This window comes from Gavialis gangeticus, unplaced genomic scaffold (assembly GCF_001723915.1).
Source record: "Gavialis gangeticus isolate Ggan-Ray unplaced genomic scaffold, GavGan_comp1, whole genome shotgun sequence".
NCBI classification, from domain to species: domain Eukaryota; kingdom Metazoa; phylum Chordata; order Crocodylia; family Gavialidae; genus Gavialis; species Gavialis gangeticus.
In genome coordinates this window covers 42584913-42599916 of record NW_017729029.1, presented here as the reverse complement: position 1 = coordinate 42599916, position 15004 = coordinate 42584913, and the positions used below count along the sequence as shown (strand labels likewise).

At 45.5% G+C, this 15004-nt stretch overlaps 1 protein-coding gene across 6 annotated transcripts in view; it reads right to left on the bottom strand.

Moving 5' to 3' along the window:
• The window catches only part of ARHGEF9 (Cdc42 guanine nucleotide exchange factor 9), a 422470-nt gene that overhangs the window by 55075 nt on the left and 352391 nt on the right, over window positions 1–15004 (bottom strand). For all 6 annotated transcript variants that reach the window (XM_019521482.1, XM_019521480.1, XM_019521485.1 and 3 more), the window contains one exon: window positions 7797–7928. In XM_019521482.1, the coding sequence (XP_019377027.1) occupies window positions 7797–7928 (132 nt within the window). The remainder of the gene's footprint in view (window positions 1–7796; window positions 7929–15004) is intronic.

Below are 15004 nucleotides of genomic sequence, written 5' to 3'. Positions count from 1 at the left end.
GATAGACATCAGAGGGGGATGCCGGATTAACTTGTAGCATGCCTGCCAAAAAGGTTGGCCCCCACTGGGTTAAACCATGGGCCAAGGCCATCCAAGACAGCAAATCATGGGCCTCAAATGTGTAATTTTCATTCTCTGGATTCTCCTTTTTTTGGCATCAAATTTGTTGTACCTCTTACGACTCCCTCGTTTTTTTAGAATGGAACTTTTTATTGCTCCACTTTGCTCAAGGTCAGTCTCCTGCTCTTCTCACGTATTAACTCAACAGAAGACAAAGAATATCAGCAGCTATGCAGTTTGCTCCTACACTCTGGTGAACAGCAGTGTACAGTAGGCTTATCTGAGCATGCAGGTGATGCAGCCTGTAGAATGCAACAGTGAGAGCTGCCTCACATGACCAGCACTGAAATACAGCATGAACCCCCTGGACAGCACACCAGCCACTCAGCTCCTGCCATACAGTCTCTATGAAGAGGTGAAATGCTGATTAGTTATGTCCTTAATGTCTGACCCATAAAGAAGGGAATCCATATCCATGAGAGATATTTATATAATCAATTCCCTCAGAAAGCCAGCTGTGTTGGAGAGGTCACTAACCTCTTACCAAAATATTCAGTCCTGACCACCTAGGGATTTTGAAGAGATACATTTGATTCATCCTTTCCTGTTCCATGAATCAGCTGTATGGGTATAAGTATTTATGTGTGTGTGTGGGTGGGTGGAGGGGAGATGTGGATCGGGGATGGTGGAGGGACTGGAGCCATTTTACTCAATGTATTTAGTGGAACCTCAGAGGGATTTTGGTGTCTCCATCAATCTAAAGTCCAGTCACACTTTGTTCAAAGCAGTGAAGTGAGGATGATGGTGTTTCCAAGGAATTAATAATAGGAAGAGATAGGAAAGCCTTTCACAGACACATCGGTTTGCTTTTCTGTTTTCCTCATAGATTCATAGATGTTAGGGTCAGAAGGGACCTCAGTAGGTCATCAAGTCTGATCCCCTGCCCTGGGCAGGAAAGAGTGCTGGGGTCAGATGACCCCAGCTAGATGCTCGTCCAGTCTCCTCTTGAAGACCCCCAAGGTAGGGGAGAGCACCATCTCCCTTGGAAGCCCATTCCAGATTCTGGCAACCCTTACTGTGAAGAAGTTCTTACTAATGTCCAACCTAAATCTGCTCTCTGTCAATTTGTGGCCATTGTTCCTAGTTACTCCAGGGGGTACCCTCATAAATAGAGCATCTCCTATTCCCTGCTGCCCTCTCCGATGGATTTATAGGCAGCCACAAGATCACCTCTCAGCCTTCTCTTGTGAAGGCTGAAGAGATCTAGGTCCCTTGGTCTCTCCTCGTAGGGCCTTTCCTGCAGGCCTCTGACCACATGAGTGGCCCTCCTTTGAACCCTCTCAAGATTCTCCGCATCCCTCTTGAAGTGTATCTCCTCATTTCATTCTCAAATGATGGCGATGGGCAAATACTGCACTCTGGGTTTTCAGCTCTTGGGGGGCCGAATTTGTACCTGCTACAATTACACCAGTGTGAATTTGAAACTGGGTGTTTTGTAAAACACTTTGCACATGTCCATGTTTCTATAAACAAGCTTAGTCCTCCTTTCATCCACACCAGTGCCTGACTAAGGATCTGGGATTCAGACCATTCCTGGGTTAACTATGGAAATATAACCTTCTACCTTTCACTGATGTTAGTGTCAGCTTCTTCCCACCAGGACTTCATGTGTCTTAGGCCCCCTTTACACACATGCACAGCAGGAGGTGTGATTGTGCATTAGATCCAGTTATGCCTTATTGCCTGACCCTGGGCTCCCCTTACACTGGCAAGAAGCAGGTTCCTGGAGCTGAGAGTCCCCCAGCCACAGGGACCACACAGAGCCAGGACTGAAGTTCCCATGCCTGATGGGGCTCTCGGCTCCAGCTGCCCGTGTGGCACAACCAGCACCAAGAGTCCTGCACCTGACAGGGCTTTCAGTCTTGGCTGTGCCACGTGGGCAGCCAGGACTGAGAGCCCTGTCAGGTGCAGGACTCTTGGTCCTGGCTGCACACGTGAGCCCAGGGGTTTCATGCACCCCTGAGCCTTGGGGATCACAGCTCCTTTCATCCCCCAAGCCTAGGGTTTTCATGCTGGGCATGGTGCGTCCCTGTGGTTGGGAACCCTGTCAGCTGATGGGGCTCTCAGCCACAGGGAAGGCCCTGCTACCTGTGCACATGAAAGCTCGACCACAACCAGCTATAAAGTAAGTACACATTTTCAAGGTCTAAATTATAGCTGATTGGAGCTTTTTATTGTGGGATAGTTACTTTGCATGTGTAGCTGGTCTTAAGGTAATTGTGCATTTAACCAGGTAATCGCGTTATACCTGTAACAAGTAGAACGGGGCCTTAGTCACCTCTCTAAAGCCCAATGCCCACTTTTCTGATATCTCCAGTGCAGCTAAACACCCACACTGCCACAATGAGTCAGGAGAACTTCATCAACTGCACCAACAGAGTGGATTGAGCCTCCTAATCCCCTGGGACATGTTGTGTAATTAGTACCTAATATTAGCAGAACTGTTACCTCTCATTTTGCTTCTTACTCAGTACACTTTGCTCAAGAAGCTCAAAGAGAAGATAGGCAGTAGAAATAAACCAGAATTCACATTACATCTTGATGTCAAGAGACATATTGAGGGCGCATCCCCAGAAGCTGGAACATGCGTTTCCCCAGGGACAAGTAGCAGTGGCATGCCTTGTGCCGCTGCTACTTGTCCCCAGGGAATGCCTGTGACACGCATGCCCTGGCATGCAGCTTGTTGCCCTATGTGGGGTAGGGGAGGCTGGGGCCAGCAACTGTACTGGCCCCAGCAGCCTTACCTGGGATCCAGGGGGCCTCTGGGATCTGCGGCCATGGTGCTCCTGTGGCAGAGAGCCTGCTGGTAGCTCAAGTGTGGGTGCAGCCAGCCAGTCCCTGGTTTTGGGTGGCACACACTGCCACCAAGTGCACCGCCCTGTTTTTTTTAGGTGTGGGATCTCCCCAGGTCAAAAAAAACTCTTGGCTGCAAAGTAGCAGTGTGGGAAACACCTGCATACGTAGTGTGTGCAGCATGTGGTGCTACAGATGGGTCTGCGGTGCTGGATACATCCACACACATCTGGATGCGCCCTATAAGTGCAAATAAAATCTAAATACATTTCATGTGGCCACTCTGTCAAGAAGTACTTAATAGAGAGCTCCCGCAAGAGCTGTTCAATCATTTGGCAAAAGAAAGTCCTAATTTAATACAGAAACATTTTTAACCTTTTCACAGTCTAATATCACTTCCAACTGATGATATGATATGTCTATGCCCATCTGGGCAATCAAAGATATAAGCAAGAGGAGGAAAAATTGCAGATCTGCCATCTGTTACATGATATGCATCACAAGCACCCCACGACATAACAAGCTAAGATCATAATTAATGCCCAATGTCAAAATGCTGGATGGTAAGGAGTATGATTTGCAAATTTAAAGCATCTCTGTGTCAAACTCTTGCAACTTCAGGGAGGACAGGAAAGGAGATCCTGTGCCTTTAAGGCAACATCTTTTAATGCTAACATCAGTTAGGATCAACTTTATTTCTTGGTAATTAAGGTTACTGTACTGGAATATATTGGGCAAGTCATCTTCTCGTCACAGACATATGGTAAATTGAGCAGAGGCCAGTGCTCGTCTCCTGCGTGGTTTAAGAAAACTGACTCAGTATCCCTCTACAAAACCTACATCCTGTTTAAGCATAACTTCTATCACTTCTACCACAGGATCTGGACACACAACTCATTTATGTCCTTTTACACATTGGTGTAAAAAAGATGCGGACACACAGCAAATAGCTGTACATCAGTATGCTTTACTAGAGTGTAGGATTATCCTGAGAAAATACAGCAGTAAAAATGCACTGGTATAGGTTATATCAGCATAAAAGTTCATCAGAAAAAATGAGGAGTTAATCCAATAGTCCAAAGCCACCTGGTCTTGCAAAGAACTGAGCCTCTCTCTACCACTCAACCTCAGTTACAGTTATCCACATTCTGTTCCTGCTCTAACATCTCTGCCAATGCTCCTCAGCCCTGGCCTCTATCACTCTCTGCAGTAGCTCAATGGAAATGTACCAGGGGGCAGAGTTTCGATCCTATGGGCCTTATGGGCAGAAGAAATTAGTAGCTGTATTGATACAGCTAATGTGACCTCATCATTTATTTAAAACTCTGGTGGTCCTTGGCCAACAAGCAAGTTATCTCTTGCCAAACCCAGATGAGTTTCTTTGGGAGCAGTCTCTGCACTGGTTGTGTCGTTTCCTTGATGTAGAAGAGGAGATCTATATAATCTGCACCTTGGGGAGCCCTTTGTTTTTTTTCCCTGAACACAGGTGTGGAGATAGTGCTGCAGTAATCTCAATTTGTCCATATCTTCCTGGAAACCAAGGATGAAGCTCCTTCCCTCCCTGTTACTGCATGCAGACAATACTGATCTGTGATGGTCTCGGAAAATGCTACATAAAAGCATACAGTCCCTCAGCCAACAGAGGGTAGCCATCTCGGTCTAAAGTGGAGGTTAGCTCACTAATCAGCTGCTTTCTGTCATCCACAGTAGCAGAGTCTGACCCAGTGTCAAGACATCACATGCTGTAAATCACTGATTTAAGTTTATAGTGTTTGTGAACCCCAAACTCAGGCTAACTCTATTATAAATCCCTTTATTCAGGCAATCTTTCTTAGTAATACTCAAGGAAATGCTGCAAGGAAAGGAAGACCCATTTAATGAAAAATAATATACTACGTTTAAAAATAAAACCTGGATTTTAGTGTTGGTAAAGGTGCCAGATTGACACCACAAGGGCAATAGCTGCTGCAGAGACAGGCAGGGCTTCTAATTTTTTTGTCCAGCCTGACCTGAGGGGTAGTTTCACAGATGGAAGGGGAGAGGGTTCCTTGGGTAAGAAATGCATGGAGCAGAGTACCCTCCTAACCCTAGTGAGAGCAGGAGCTAATATATATGAACAACAGTAAATGCCAGGATGAATGAATGAAAGGAGCATGGACATTCTGTATACACCAGATCCATTTTTTTTCAAGGGGATGCCTGTCTACTGCAAAGAACTGTATGGCTCAGATCCCAAGGACTCTACTAAAAGCCCATGAAAGTTTCTGTGGGAGCTGGAGGTACTTGATAGGCTGCAGGAAGAGCTCAGTGCTTTCCCAGATGAGACTCAATGTTAACTAAATTTTGCTTTATGAAACTGTAAATCCAGAATGCCACAAGGGAAGTTTAGGAACTGAAGGTTAATGTTTAAACCAAGTGCCTTATGCACTCTCAAGCATGTCCCTTCTCTGACCATAGGATGTGTGGTTTTTTTAAAACAGCGCCAGAGGAATGAAGCACTGAGAAGAAAATCTCTAGGAAGGACAATTCAGCTATGACTCAGAAGGGAAGTACCACCCACTGAATTGCTCACACCACTGCTTTACTGCTGGGGCAGTGTCTTCATAGTGACTGAAGGACCCATTATATCACCCTCAACACTTCCTGCAGCACTGGGGCATTCCTTGGAGGGCACCCATGCAAGTGCTGAACCTACTTAACACTCACTTAGCGTATGATATTTGACAGGAAAATAGGCTGGGTGAGTATGGATGCTGACATCTGTGGCTTGTTCTCATTCATGCTTGAAGCTGATCCAAGGGACGCTGCATAGCTATATACACGCAAACACCTGTGTGTGTGTGTGTGTGCGTGCGCGTGTGTGTGTCTACAGCAAAAATGGCAACAAATCCAGATATTTCAGAAGACAGAAATATCCCGGGCCTTATGAACTCTGTCACTTCAAATGCTGATGCTTTCTTTCACTTCAAATGCTGATGCTTTCTTTAATCTTTCTTAATAATGGTGAGTTGAGAGCACATTAGCAAAAGCAGAGCAACAGAACTACCTGTTGGGCAGAGGGCTCTTTTTCAGAGATGTCTGACAGAGTTGCTTCCTCCTACTGGTATGTATGCAGATACTAATTCAAGTAAGACTACACAACTGGTATTCTTTATTACCTTTCCCTAGCTTAATGATGAACCTCAATTCAGATATGTACTTTATAAGTTACTATGGAGCTTGTGATGTGGGTTTCATGAGGATCAGGTTTAGAGCACACTCCAGTAAATTATAGGCAGTAAGCACTGGCTGGCAGATCCTAGGACTTTGCCTGGTGTTATCTCTAGAGCAGTGGTTTTCAAACTTTTTTCATTTGTGGACCCCTAAAAAATTTTGAATGGAGGCGTGGACCCCTTTGAATTGTAAGTGTGGGTATTCACATACTTTTGACTGATCTTAGTCATTTTTGCGGATCCCTTAGGCATAGTCTGCAGATCCCCAGGGGTCCACAGACCACAGGTTAAAAAGCCACTGCTCTAGAAGCAGAAAGCACCATTTTATGACAGTAATCAAATAGCCTGCTCAAATGCCAGGTTCCACAGTTCACATAGAAATGTTTGGGCTACCTGTTTCCAAATCATGCACCACAGCTGAAGGCTAAAACTGGATGTGAACAAGAGCCAACATAAGAGACAAGCAAGAAACATCAACAAAGCATCAAGCTAACAAAAAGACATTGGATTTACCGCTAGTCTAGAAACTTTCCAGTGTATCATAACCACAGTCAGTCTGCCTTCCTGGTGTCTACAATATACAATGGTATGTGGGGGAAAGAAGGCCAGGTAGATATGTAACCATGATTATATTATACATGCGTGGGTAGGCCAGGGAAATCTGAGCCTTAAAATGGATGAGGAAGCTTCTTGTTGAGGAAAGCTCATCAGGGTTTGAGCCACTGTTCTCCCTTCCTCCAGATCCTTAAATGTGGAACAACAACTCATTGCATCTCAGCTCAGGTTGTCAAGCCATCCCATGATGAGAATTGGCTTTTCAGTTTTTCGGTGTTTTGACAGTCACCTTCTGGTGTGTGCATGTGGGTGCTTGGTGCTTGCCACGGGTCTTGGGGGAATGCCTGCAGGACGCAGCCAGAATTTTTACATTTATTTCGGAAAGTTATAGAATTTGCAAGAACACAGCTGTAGGTCTCAGAAAATGACTCGTAACAGAAATATGTGTTAAGTGGGAAGAACACCATCTATCACATTCACTGTGACTTGCCCTAATTGCCCCCATCCATTCTTCACTGTAACGTTCACCATTTCTGCTTATTCTGTTTCCTTCTCACTGGGATATCCTCATCCATGAGTATTCTTCTCTGGTATTTCAGCTTCCTTTTGTCCTTTACTGGAACTATCATTCCCACCCACCTTCCTCTGCATTGCTACCACCTAAACTCCCATTTTTTTAGATGATTCAGTTAAGTTCTCCCCCCACAATAGCCCATCATCCTCAGGTTATGATAAAATGTCTTCATGCTCTGATGCAGTGTCAGCAAGTCATCATGTTTCATGGCTTTGAGGTTTGGCTTTGCAACCTGTGAATAGGCAGGCTCCTCTTATTAAAACTGGGATGGTCCAACAGAGCTCAACGCAGGTGGCCATCCTCTTCCTTTTACTCCTCCTCTGGTTGTAACCAGTGTTGAAGAATGATCTCTTCCTGTTCTAAATTTCACCTCTGTCCCTCCATCACTGCTCTTAGTATCTGTCATTTCTTTCTCTGTCTGTGTGAGCCCCAGAAAGGAGTTTGGGATGACCTCTCTGCTTATAGTCTATACCAAATGCCTCCTCCTTCCTATGTCTGCCGCATGCCCAGCACACTGCTGATTTCCCCCTGGGTTTCAGTACCTTTTTGCAGAGAACCAGCTGGTGATCGAAGAGGAAGAAAACACGCTGCTGGTTCCGTCCATACGGCTGGTAAATCCAGGACATCTCCCCTGTGTAAATCAACTCGGAGCTCCGATCCAGGATGTCATCTCCCTGGTGGGGCACAGAGAAGGAGGCAGGGTAAGCCACTAGGCCAACCTTGGGCATTGGGAGGTGACTTTCTTGTGTGCCAGGTAGGTGGAAGGGGAGGAATGACAGGAGGTTCTGCTTATTTGTAAGCAGAACACGGAAGGGAAGAAATAAAACTGGCCTGGAAAACAATAAAATAAACAACAACAAGAACAAAGGTTTTGTTTCTATCATTTGATTCAAACTGAAAGCGGAAAAAGAGGCAGACAAAAACCTCCGCTCGGGTTGCCAGAGGACTCCCCTCACCCCTCACCACTGGGGACTTTCCTCCCAGCCGGCCCAAGCCCCGCTCCATTCACAGGCTGCAAGTGCTCACAATGCTCCTAGATGTGGCCAGAGCTGCCTTTGCTCTTCCAACAAAAGTCTCCTCTTCCTTATCTCAGTGCCCCACCTTCACCCGCAAGTCGCCTGCGCCACCACCTGCTCCGCAGGCCAGATTCTTGGCTACAGAATCTTAGGAGAAACCTGGACTTCAGGCTCCTCATCAAGCAGGGCAGCAAGGGGCAGTCCTCTCTCTTTTTCAGGATTTTAGAGTTCTTCACATGCCGATCATCAAAGCAATGCCCTGGGTGGCCTCGCAGAGCCCCACACTCAGAGCACCAGAGCACGTTCCCTGCCACATCCCTCGGTCATCACATTTGAGTGTCAGAAGACCTTCCCTGAGTTTTACAGTGCCCCCCCCCCACTCTTCCCGGGCATCAAAGTATTACACAGCAGGCTGTCAATTCGGTACCTCTTGAGGCTGGCAAAACTTATCTCTATAGACTGCCTACCCCACCTCTCCCAGCACGCAGAGGCCCTTGTCCTATGGGCCATTTGCACTCTCTCATCTCCAGCAGGCTTTCAGGACCACCTCAGTTCATGCTGCCAGAGTCTGTCCCCACAGGCTGGTAACGCCCCCACCACAGGCTGCCAGAGTGCCCTCACCCCTTCCTCTGCCTCCGGCTAAAGCTTGTTTTCCTCTCCCACATTTTTTAAGGATTCATGAGCAGATGGTCCTGCAAACACAGCTCATCTCCCACTCTCAGAGAGAACAAATGCATCACCCTTCACTAATTGGGACGAGTTTTTTTTTTTTTTGAAAGTTAATTAAAATCTATTTATTAAACCAGGCGAATTCTCCACCACCTGCACCATGTGTGTGTCTTACTCTGTGAGCACTGCATGCATCTAGCACTGAAGACTCACAGGCAGAATCCGATGGTTTCTGGCTCAAGGCAGGGGACCAAATTTGGGAGCCGTAGTTAAAATGAGAAAAGACAGGTTTTTGGATCTGAAGCCAGATTAGGTCCTGGCTTTGAGGCTGAAGTAGGCATAAGTTAAGGATAAGATGATTTTGAAACCTCAGTGAACAGCTGGCAAAGGTTTGGCCAGAGACAGGAGACATTTTAAGGGCGCAGCCCTTCTGCTGTCATTTCCTCGCCATCAAAACCAGATCCAGAAAACAGGCCCTTCCTGGGTCTGTATGTGCATGTGAATGAAAAGTCACCCTTCAGTCCCAATTTCTAGGGCTGGGTTTCTGAGACTCCTGCTGAGGTGAATCTGTAATTAAACTCTCATTTATTCTACACAAACCTATGGGACCGGTGACAAAGGAAACTTTACTGAGTCACAGTGAATGCGTTTGCAGTCTCCACTGCCATAGCAACTGCAGCACAGAAACTCTCAAATAGCTTTAGTGAGGGGGGCTGGTAGGTTTGTAGCTAGTATCTAGCTGTCAATTGTGAGTCGAAAACCTCATTAGAGATAGCTGAGCTCTTTACACTCGCACATAGCAAGAGGCAGAGCTGGCCACACGTTTCCCGGCACCTCACCAAAGAGTCCCCATGAAGAGTCAGGAATTAGGCTGGCTCATCTCCTGGTCTGACCCTGCTCTTCCTAGAGGCCATGAATTGCACTTTGTTGGGTCCATACAGGTATTGCCAGACAAAGAGCCTCCCGAGAGCACGGGGGCTCTAGAAACCCCTGCCCTTTGTGCAACACGAGGTGATGCAGGGAGGCAGGATTCCTCCAGCTTCGGGGCTGCTATTTTTCCTTACAAGGGAAGGGGAAGGGCTGGAAAAGGCTGCTTGCTAAAAATAGCAGGCGAGCTTTCTGTGACTGTTTTACTCCTGTGGTAGCATCGAAGGCCTGAGGACATGCAGAGGACTCTGTAAACACTTCTACTTGATTAACTGAGCCCAAACTGCGTAGTTCCTGCGAGGGATGTAAAAATGAGATAAAAAAAATAATAGGGTTTTTATCACACCTTGTATCCTGTGAAAACAATTTAAATATACAGTATCTGGGCTATAAATAGATGCAATCCAAAGCTTTGTTTGTGCGTTTGGGAACATCCTGCAGATAGTTTTATATTAAAGTACAATTGACCAGTTTTCATTACATCTGCTGTAGGGCATGCTTTCTCTGGATGGCCCCTATGCCTATTCCTTTTTCAAGCACAGCCAAGGCACTTGGGCCTCACCCGACAAAATTCACCAGGAGGACTCGGCGTAATGGAATGTGCATTTGGGTGGAGGCAGCCTACCAACGAGAAACTCTCTTGATTATTTAGTATACAGCCCTGGGTAGTCAATCCCAGGGCCTCATTTCTCCTAACATGAGCAAAATCAAGAGAGACGATTAACTGTCTGCTCTTTTTCCGCGTACCAGCTTGCATCTACCCTGGAAGGGCCTGATCTCCTCTTCCTCAGTGAAGCTGGTTTTGTAGATTGAGAAACATGGTTAAACAGAATGGGGATAAAATTCTCAGCTGCCTTGAACCAGCATAACTCTCCAGACCTCAGTGACTCAGGGCAGCTGAGGATCTGGCTCAGTACAGCAATCAGCCCAAGGACAAGGGTGGGGGTTGAGCGGGTAGACATCAGAGGTCAATCAGGGCCACGGGAGTGCACAAAACCCACATGCACGGAGTTTTAGGTGCATGGCTGTGCATGCCAGTCCCATGGTTGTATTCCAGGGTGGTTATGCCGCATGCATTTTTTAACATTTAATTTTGCCCATGAATATTCTGAGAAATTTGACCCTTGTAGTTAGAGTTAGAGCTCAGACACTAATCTGCATAGTCTACAGGCCCTGCTAAACCATCCACTTTGCTACCCTGAATCAACAACATGACTATGCGAAAACAGTCCAGATTTGATCTACATACAGGCAGCCTAAAGTGTGACAGTGCTCCATACAAAGTAGGAACTATACACCGCTGACAAAGTGCATATACATGGAGTGTGACATAGAAAAATAAATAATTAAATAAATAAAAGCTGCATTCTCATCTTTCCTTCAAAGAGGCACATGCACTGCCTGATAACTTAGTGCACAGCAGTAGAGACCAGAAGGTCAACCAGTTCTAGGCTGAGCTTGTGCTTCATGCTCCCTGGAGGAGCTAGCATCAGAGATGTGACATGTAAAGGTCCTGAGGGCCAGTTGCCAGTGCTGCAGTGAAGGGTCAGTGCCTCTGCTGCTGCTGAAAGCTGTCAATCATCAGCTTCCCAGCTATGCTGTAAGTAACCACTGCTTCCTACAATGAGGCATAGGAGGGAAATTGTGCGGGGCCAAAAATAGGGCTTCAACAAATGCCCAGAAAAGAAAAGCTGTGGGAAGTATCGACATTACAAGAAACAACATTCCAGTGTGGATAACAGAAGCTGACCAAGAAGCAGTTTCAATAAACATTACCAAAGGCTTTTGAAAAATGGTCAGCTCCTGAAAATAGTACCGTTGCTAGTGCCCAGTACTACCAGCCCATGGTTGTATTCCAGGGTGGTTATGCCGCATGCATTTTTTAACGTTACAAGAAACAGGGTGCACCAGCCCACCTCCTGACATACTTCCATTCTATTACCACCAGGCAGAGAATCCCCCTGATTTTGTTAACACTCAGTGAGTAGGGCCCTTTCCTGACTGACGGTGCTCTGCTCTAATTAGAGACTGATCATCTGATTAACGCTCTGGGCAATGGAAAGATCAGAAAACGAATAGCAAGTGAAATGTCGTCCTTTTCATCAGGCTCATTTTTGATGCCTTCTGTTGCTGGGGAAAAAGATCTGTCTCAATCCCAGATTTGATTTTTCCCAGGAGGTTTTCTCATCAAGCTGTCCTAGCTTTGAAAACAGTACATTTGTTGCATGCATCTTTTTTTTTTCATGCCAGTCTTTGGATTCAATAATGCAAATATTAAGCTGAAGCCAACGATTGTATATTACATAATTAAGGACACTGAGTTCTGCATTAAAGAATCCATAAAGAACAAGAGCGAGAAGAAACATAAAAGGACCTAGTTGATTACATTTCCCCCTCTTTTTTTCCTTTGTTATTTATGGGAGCTTAATACTCTTGGAAACTGCCACATTGACAGTCCTAGAGAATAAGTGATAGACATGTCTAGAAGTCTGCCTATGGCATGGGCAGTGGTAATTCAAAGTCCTCCAGGAAGTGGACCTAGGTTCTCTCCTGTGCCAAACATTCTGCCCTGGCTCAGGGTCCTTCCTGAACTTTATGCCAGTGGAAGCCTAGCACAGCAAAGTATGGCTTTGCAATTTGCTCTTTCTTCCACTCAGGGGCTTACAGGCTGGAGAAGAAAAGGGGGTCATAATGATCTGCTACCACAGAAAGAGCAGGAGTTTGAAATGTTCTGTGTTAGGCATTATCACTAAAGTAGGGACAACTACTTGTTGGGACAACTACTACTATAAAGTAGGGACAGACACTCATAATTTCTCATCAGAAAGTAACAATTTAAGATCTAGAGTTCCTCCTATTATGCATTTGAGCATATTCCAGTCTTGAATATACTGCTTTTAATGAGGCACAAAGAGACTGAGGGAACGAGCAGACACTGCATTTGTCCTGGAACAGAAAAGTGCAGGATCTGCATGTGCATGTTGCTTTTCGAGGTGGGGTTTAGTGAGCAGCTGAATGCACTGCTGCTTTTGTGCCAAGGATCCAATGATGCACTCCTAGGACACCCATTCAGATGCACTTCATGATATGCCAGGACAAACTTAGTGGATTTTATGCCATAAGCCTTTTCAGGGTCTATCCCAGGACAATGGAAGTGGACATTCTGACTTACTGCAATTTGTCCTGGGAGAAAATGGATTCTCTTGGGACATGCAACATCTGTTCATAGTCTAAGGGGCACGTCTATGGTCATGTGGGAAGCCTGCAACACAGCAAGGAGTTAAATTCATGCCTTGAGTACCCTAACCAATGGATCGCCTTTCTTTACCCAAAGTTCCTTGACTGTTTAAATAATGGTAACAGTCCTATGTAGGGGGCTGCTTTTATGTTTTAACCATTTGGGAAGACAACTGGCCTTATGAGAACAATCTCTTTACTCTTGTATTCACTAACCACAGAAATCCAGAACTACCTTGCAGAAAGCACTGGGACAATTGGTTACTGAGGATGCAATGGCTGCTTAGGGTGAGCATTGCCTGAGCATGTTTTGAGTACAGTCCAGATGAGTCTAAGTATGCTGCTGTGAACTACCTCAAGGTTATTTTAACATGCCCATTTTGTCTATCCATTTTCAAAGGTCACCAGCTGATCTGAGGGTATTTAACTACAGGTAATGGGATGACACTGAGCTGGTAATGGGCTGGTTCTGCTTTGAGCAGGGGGTTGGACTAGTTGACCTCCTGAGGTCCCTTCCAACCCTAACTTTCTATGATACTATGAATACAGGCTGAATATCTGGAAACATTTTGTGACAGCAAGACCCATCCAACTGACAAATGGCCTCTCAAGGGAAACAGTGGAAACTTTATGTTCTGAACCATTAATAAGTGAACTGGACAAAGCACAGTGGAGAGTCTGATGTGGGTAGAAACAATGTTGTTCCACGTTTATTTATAAATTTGGAATTCAAATGACAGAAAATCAGGTGACACGTGGCAACAGTCAGATCCAGAGATTCACACAGGCGTCTAGAGTTGCCTCATCCCAACCACTGGAATTGGTCCTGTTTTAGACCACAGTAGTTGAAATTAAACTCTCACCCCTCCGTTTTTCCTCAATCATTACTCAAGTAAAGCTCCTACTGACATCAATTCCAAGGACTCTATGCAGCACAGTTATCAACAAAGACAAGTCATCTCTTCTCAGTTTCCCTTTTCAGCTCATATCATTAAAACTTCACCTACATCATTTATATACTAGGCAGTGTTATAGGACCAATGAGCTAATGCTGAATGAAATAAAGCAATGTGGGACCTGGGTGACCCATCTGATTTAAAATCAGGCCCTGTTCAACTAAGGGACATTTACATTTTTTACATGTTGACCCTTAAGTTAACCTTCAGCATGGAATCATTTGGAAAATCTTAAGGAATAAATTCACTGCTGGCAGAGTTCCTGTCACTTAGGTCAGCTGTGAATTGGGCCCTCTGTTTTTCTTTTTTTTTAGAATCAGCCACTTGTATATGTTTCCTATATATGCAACCTCCTCCTTGAGAGTCATAAGGATTTTATATGTATATATTTTTGAAAGAATTGTGCACTTTGTAAGTTATGTTTCTTACTTCCTAAAGAAACAAGGATCACCAATGTCCATGAATATGTCTCTATATTCCTGATGATAAAGTGCATACAGGTTTGTGATAATCTATATATTAGGTCTTCTCAAACATTAACTAGTTAAACTTATAGTTTCATAGTTTGTAGGGTCGGAAGGGACCTGAGCAGATCATGGAGTCTGACCCCCTGCCATGGCAGGAAAGAGTACTGGGGTCAAACGACCCCAGCAAGGTGTTCATCTAGCCTCCTCTTAAAGACCCCCAGGGTAGGAACCAGCACCACTTCTCTTGGAAGTTGGCTCCAGATCCTAGCTACCCTGACAGTGAAGTAGCACCTCCTGATGTCTAACCTAAATCTACCCTCTGCCAGCTTGTGACCATTATTCCTGGTCACTCCTGGTAGTGCTCGGGGGAACAGGGACTTCCCCAGTGTCTGCTGGTCCTCTCTGACTAGTAACAGGCCACTAGATCCCCCCTCAGCCTTCTCTTGTGGAGGCTGAACAGGTTCAGGTCACGTAGCCT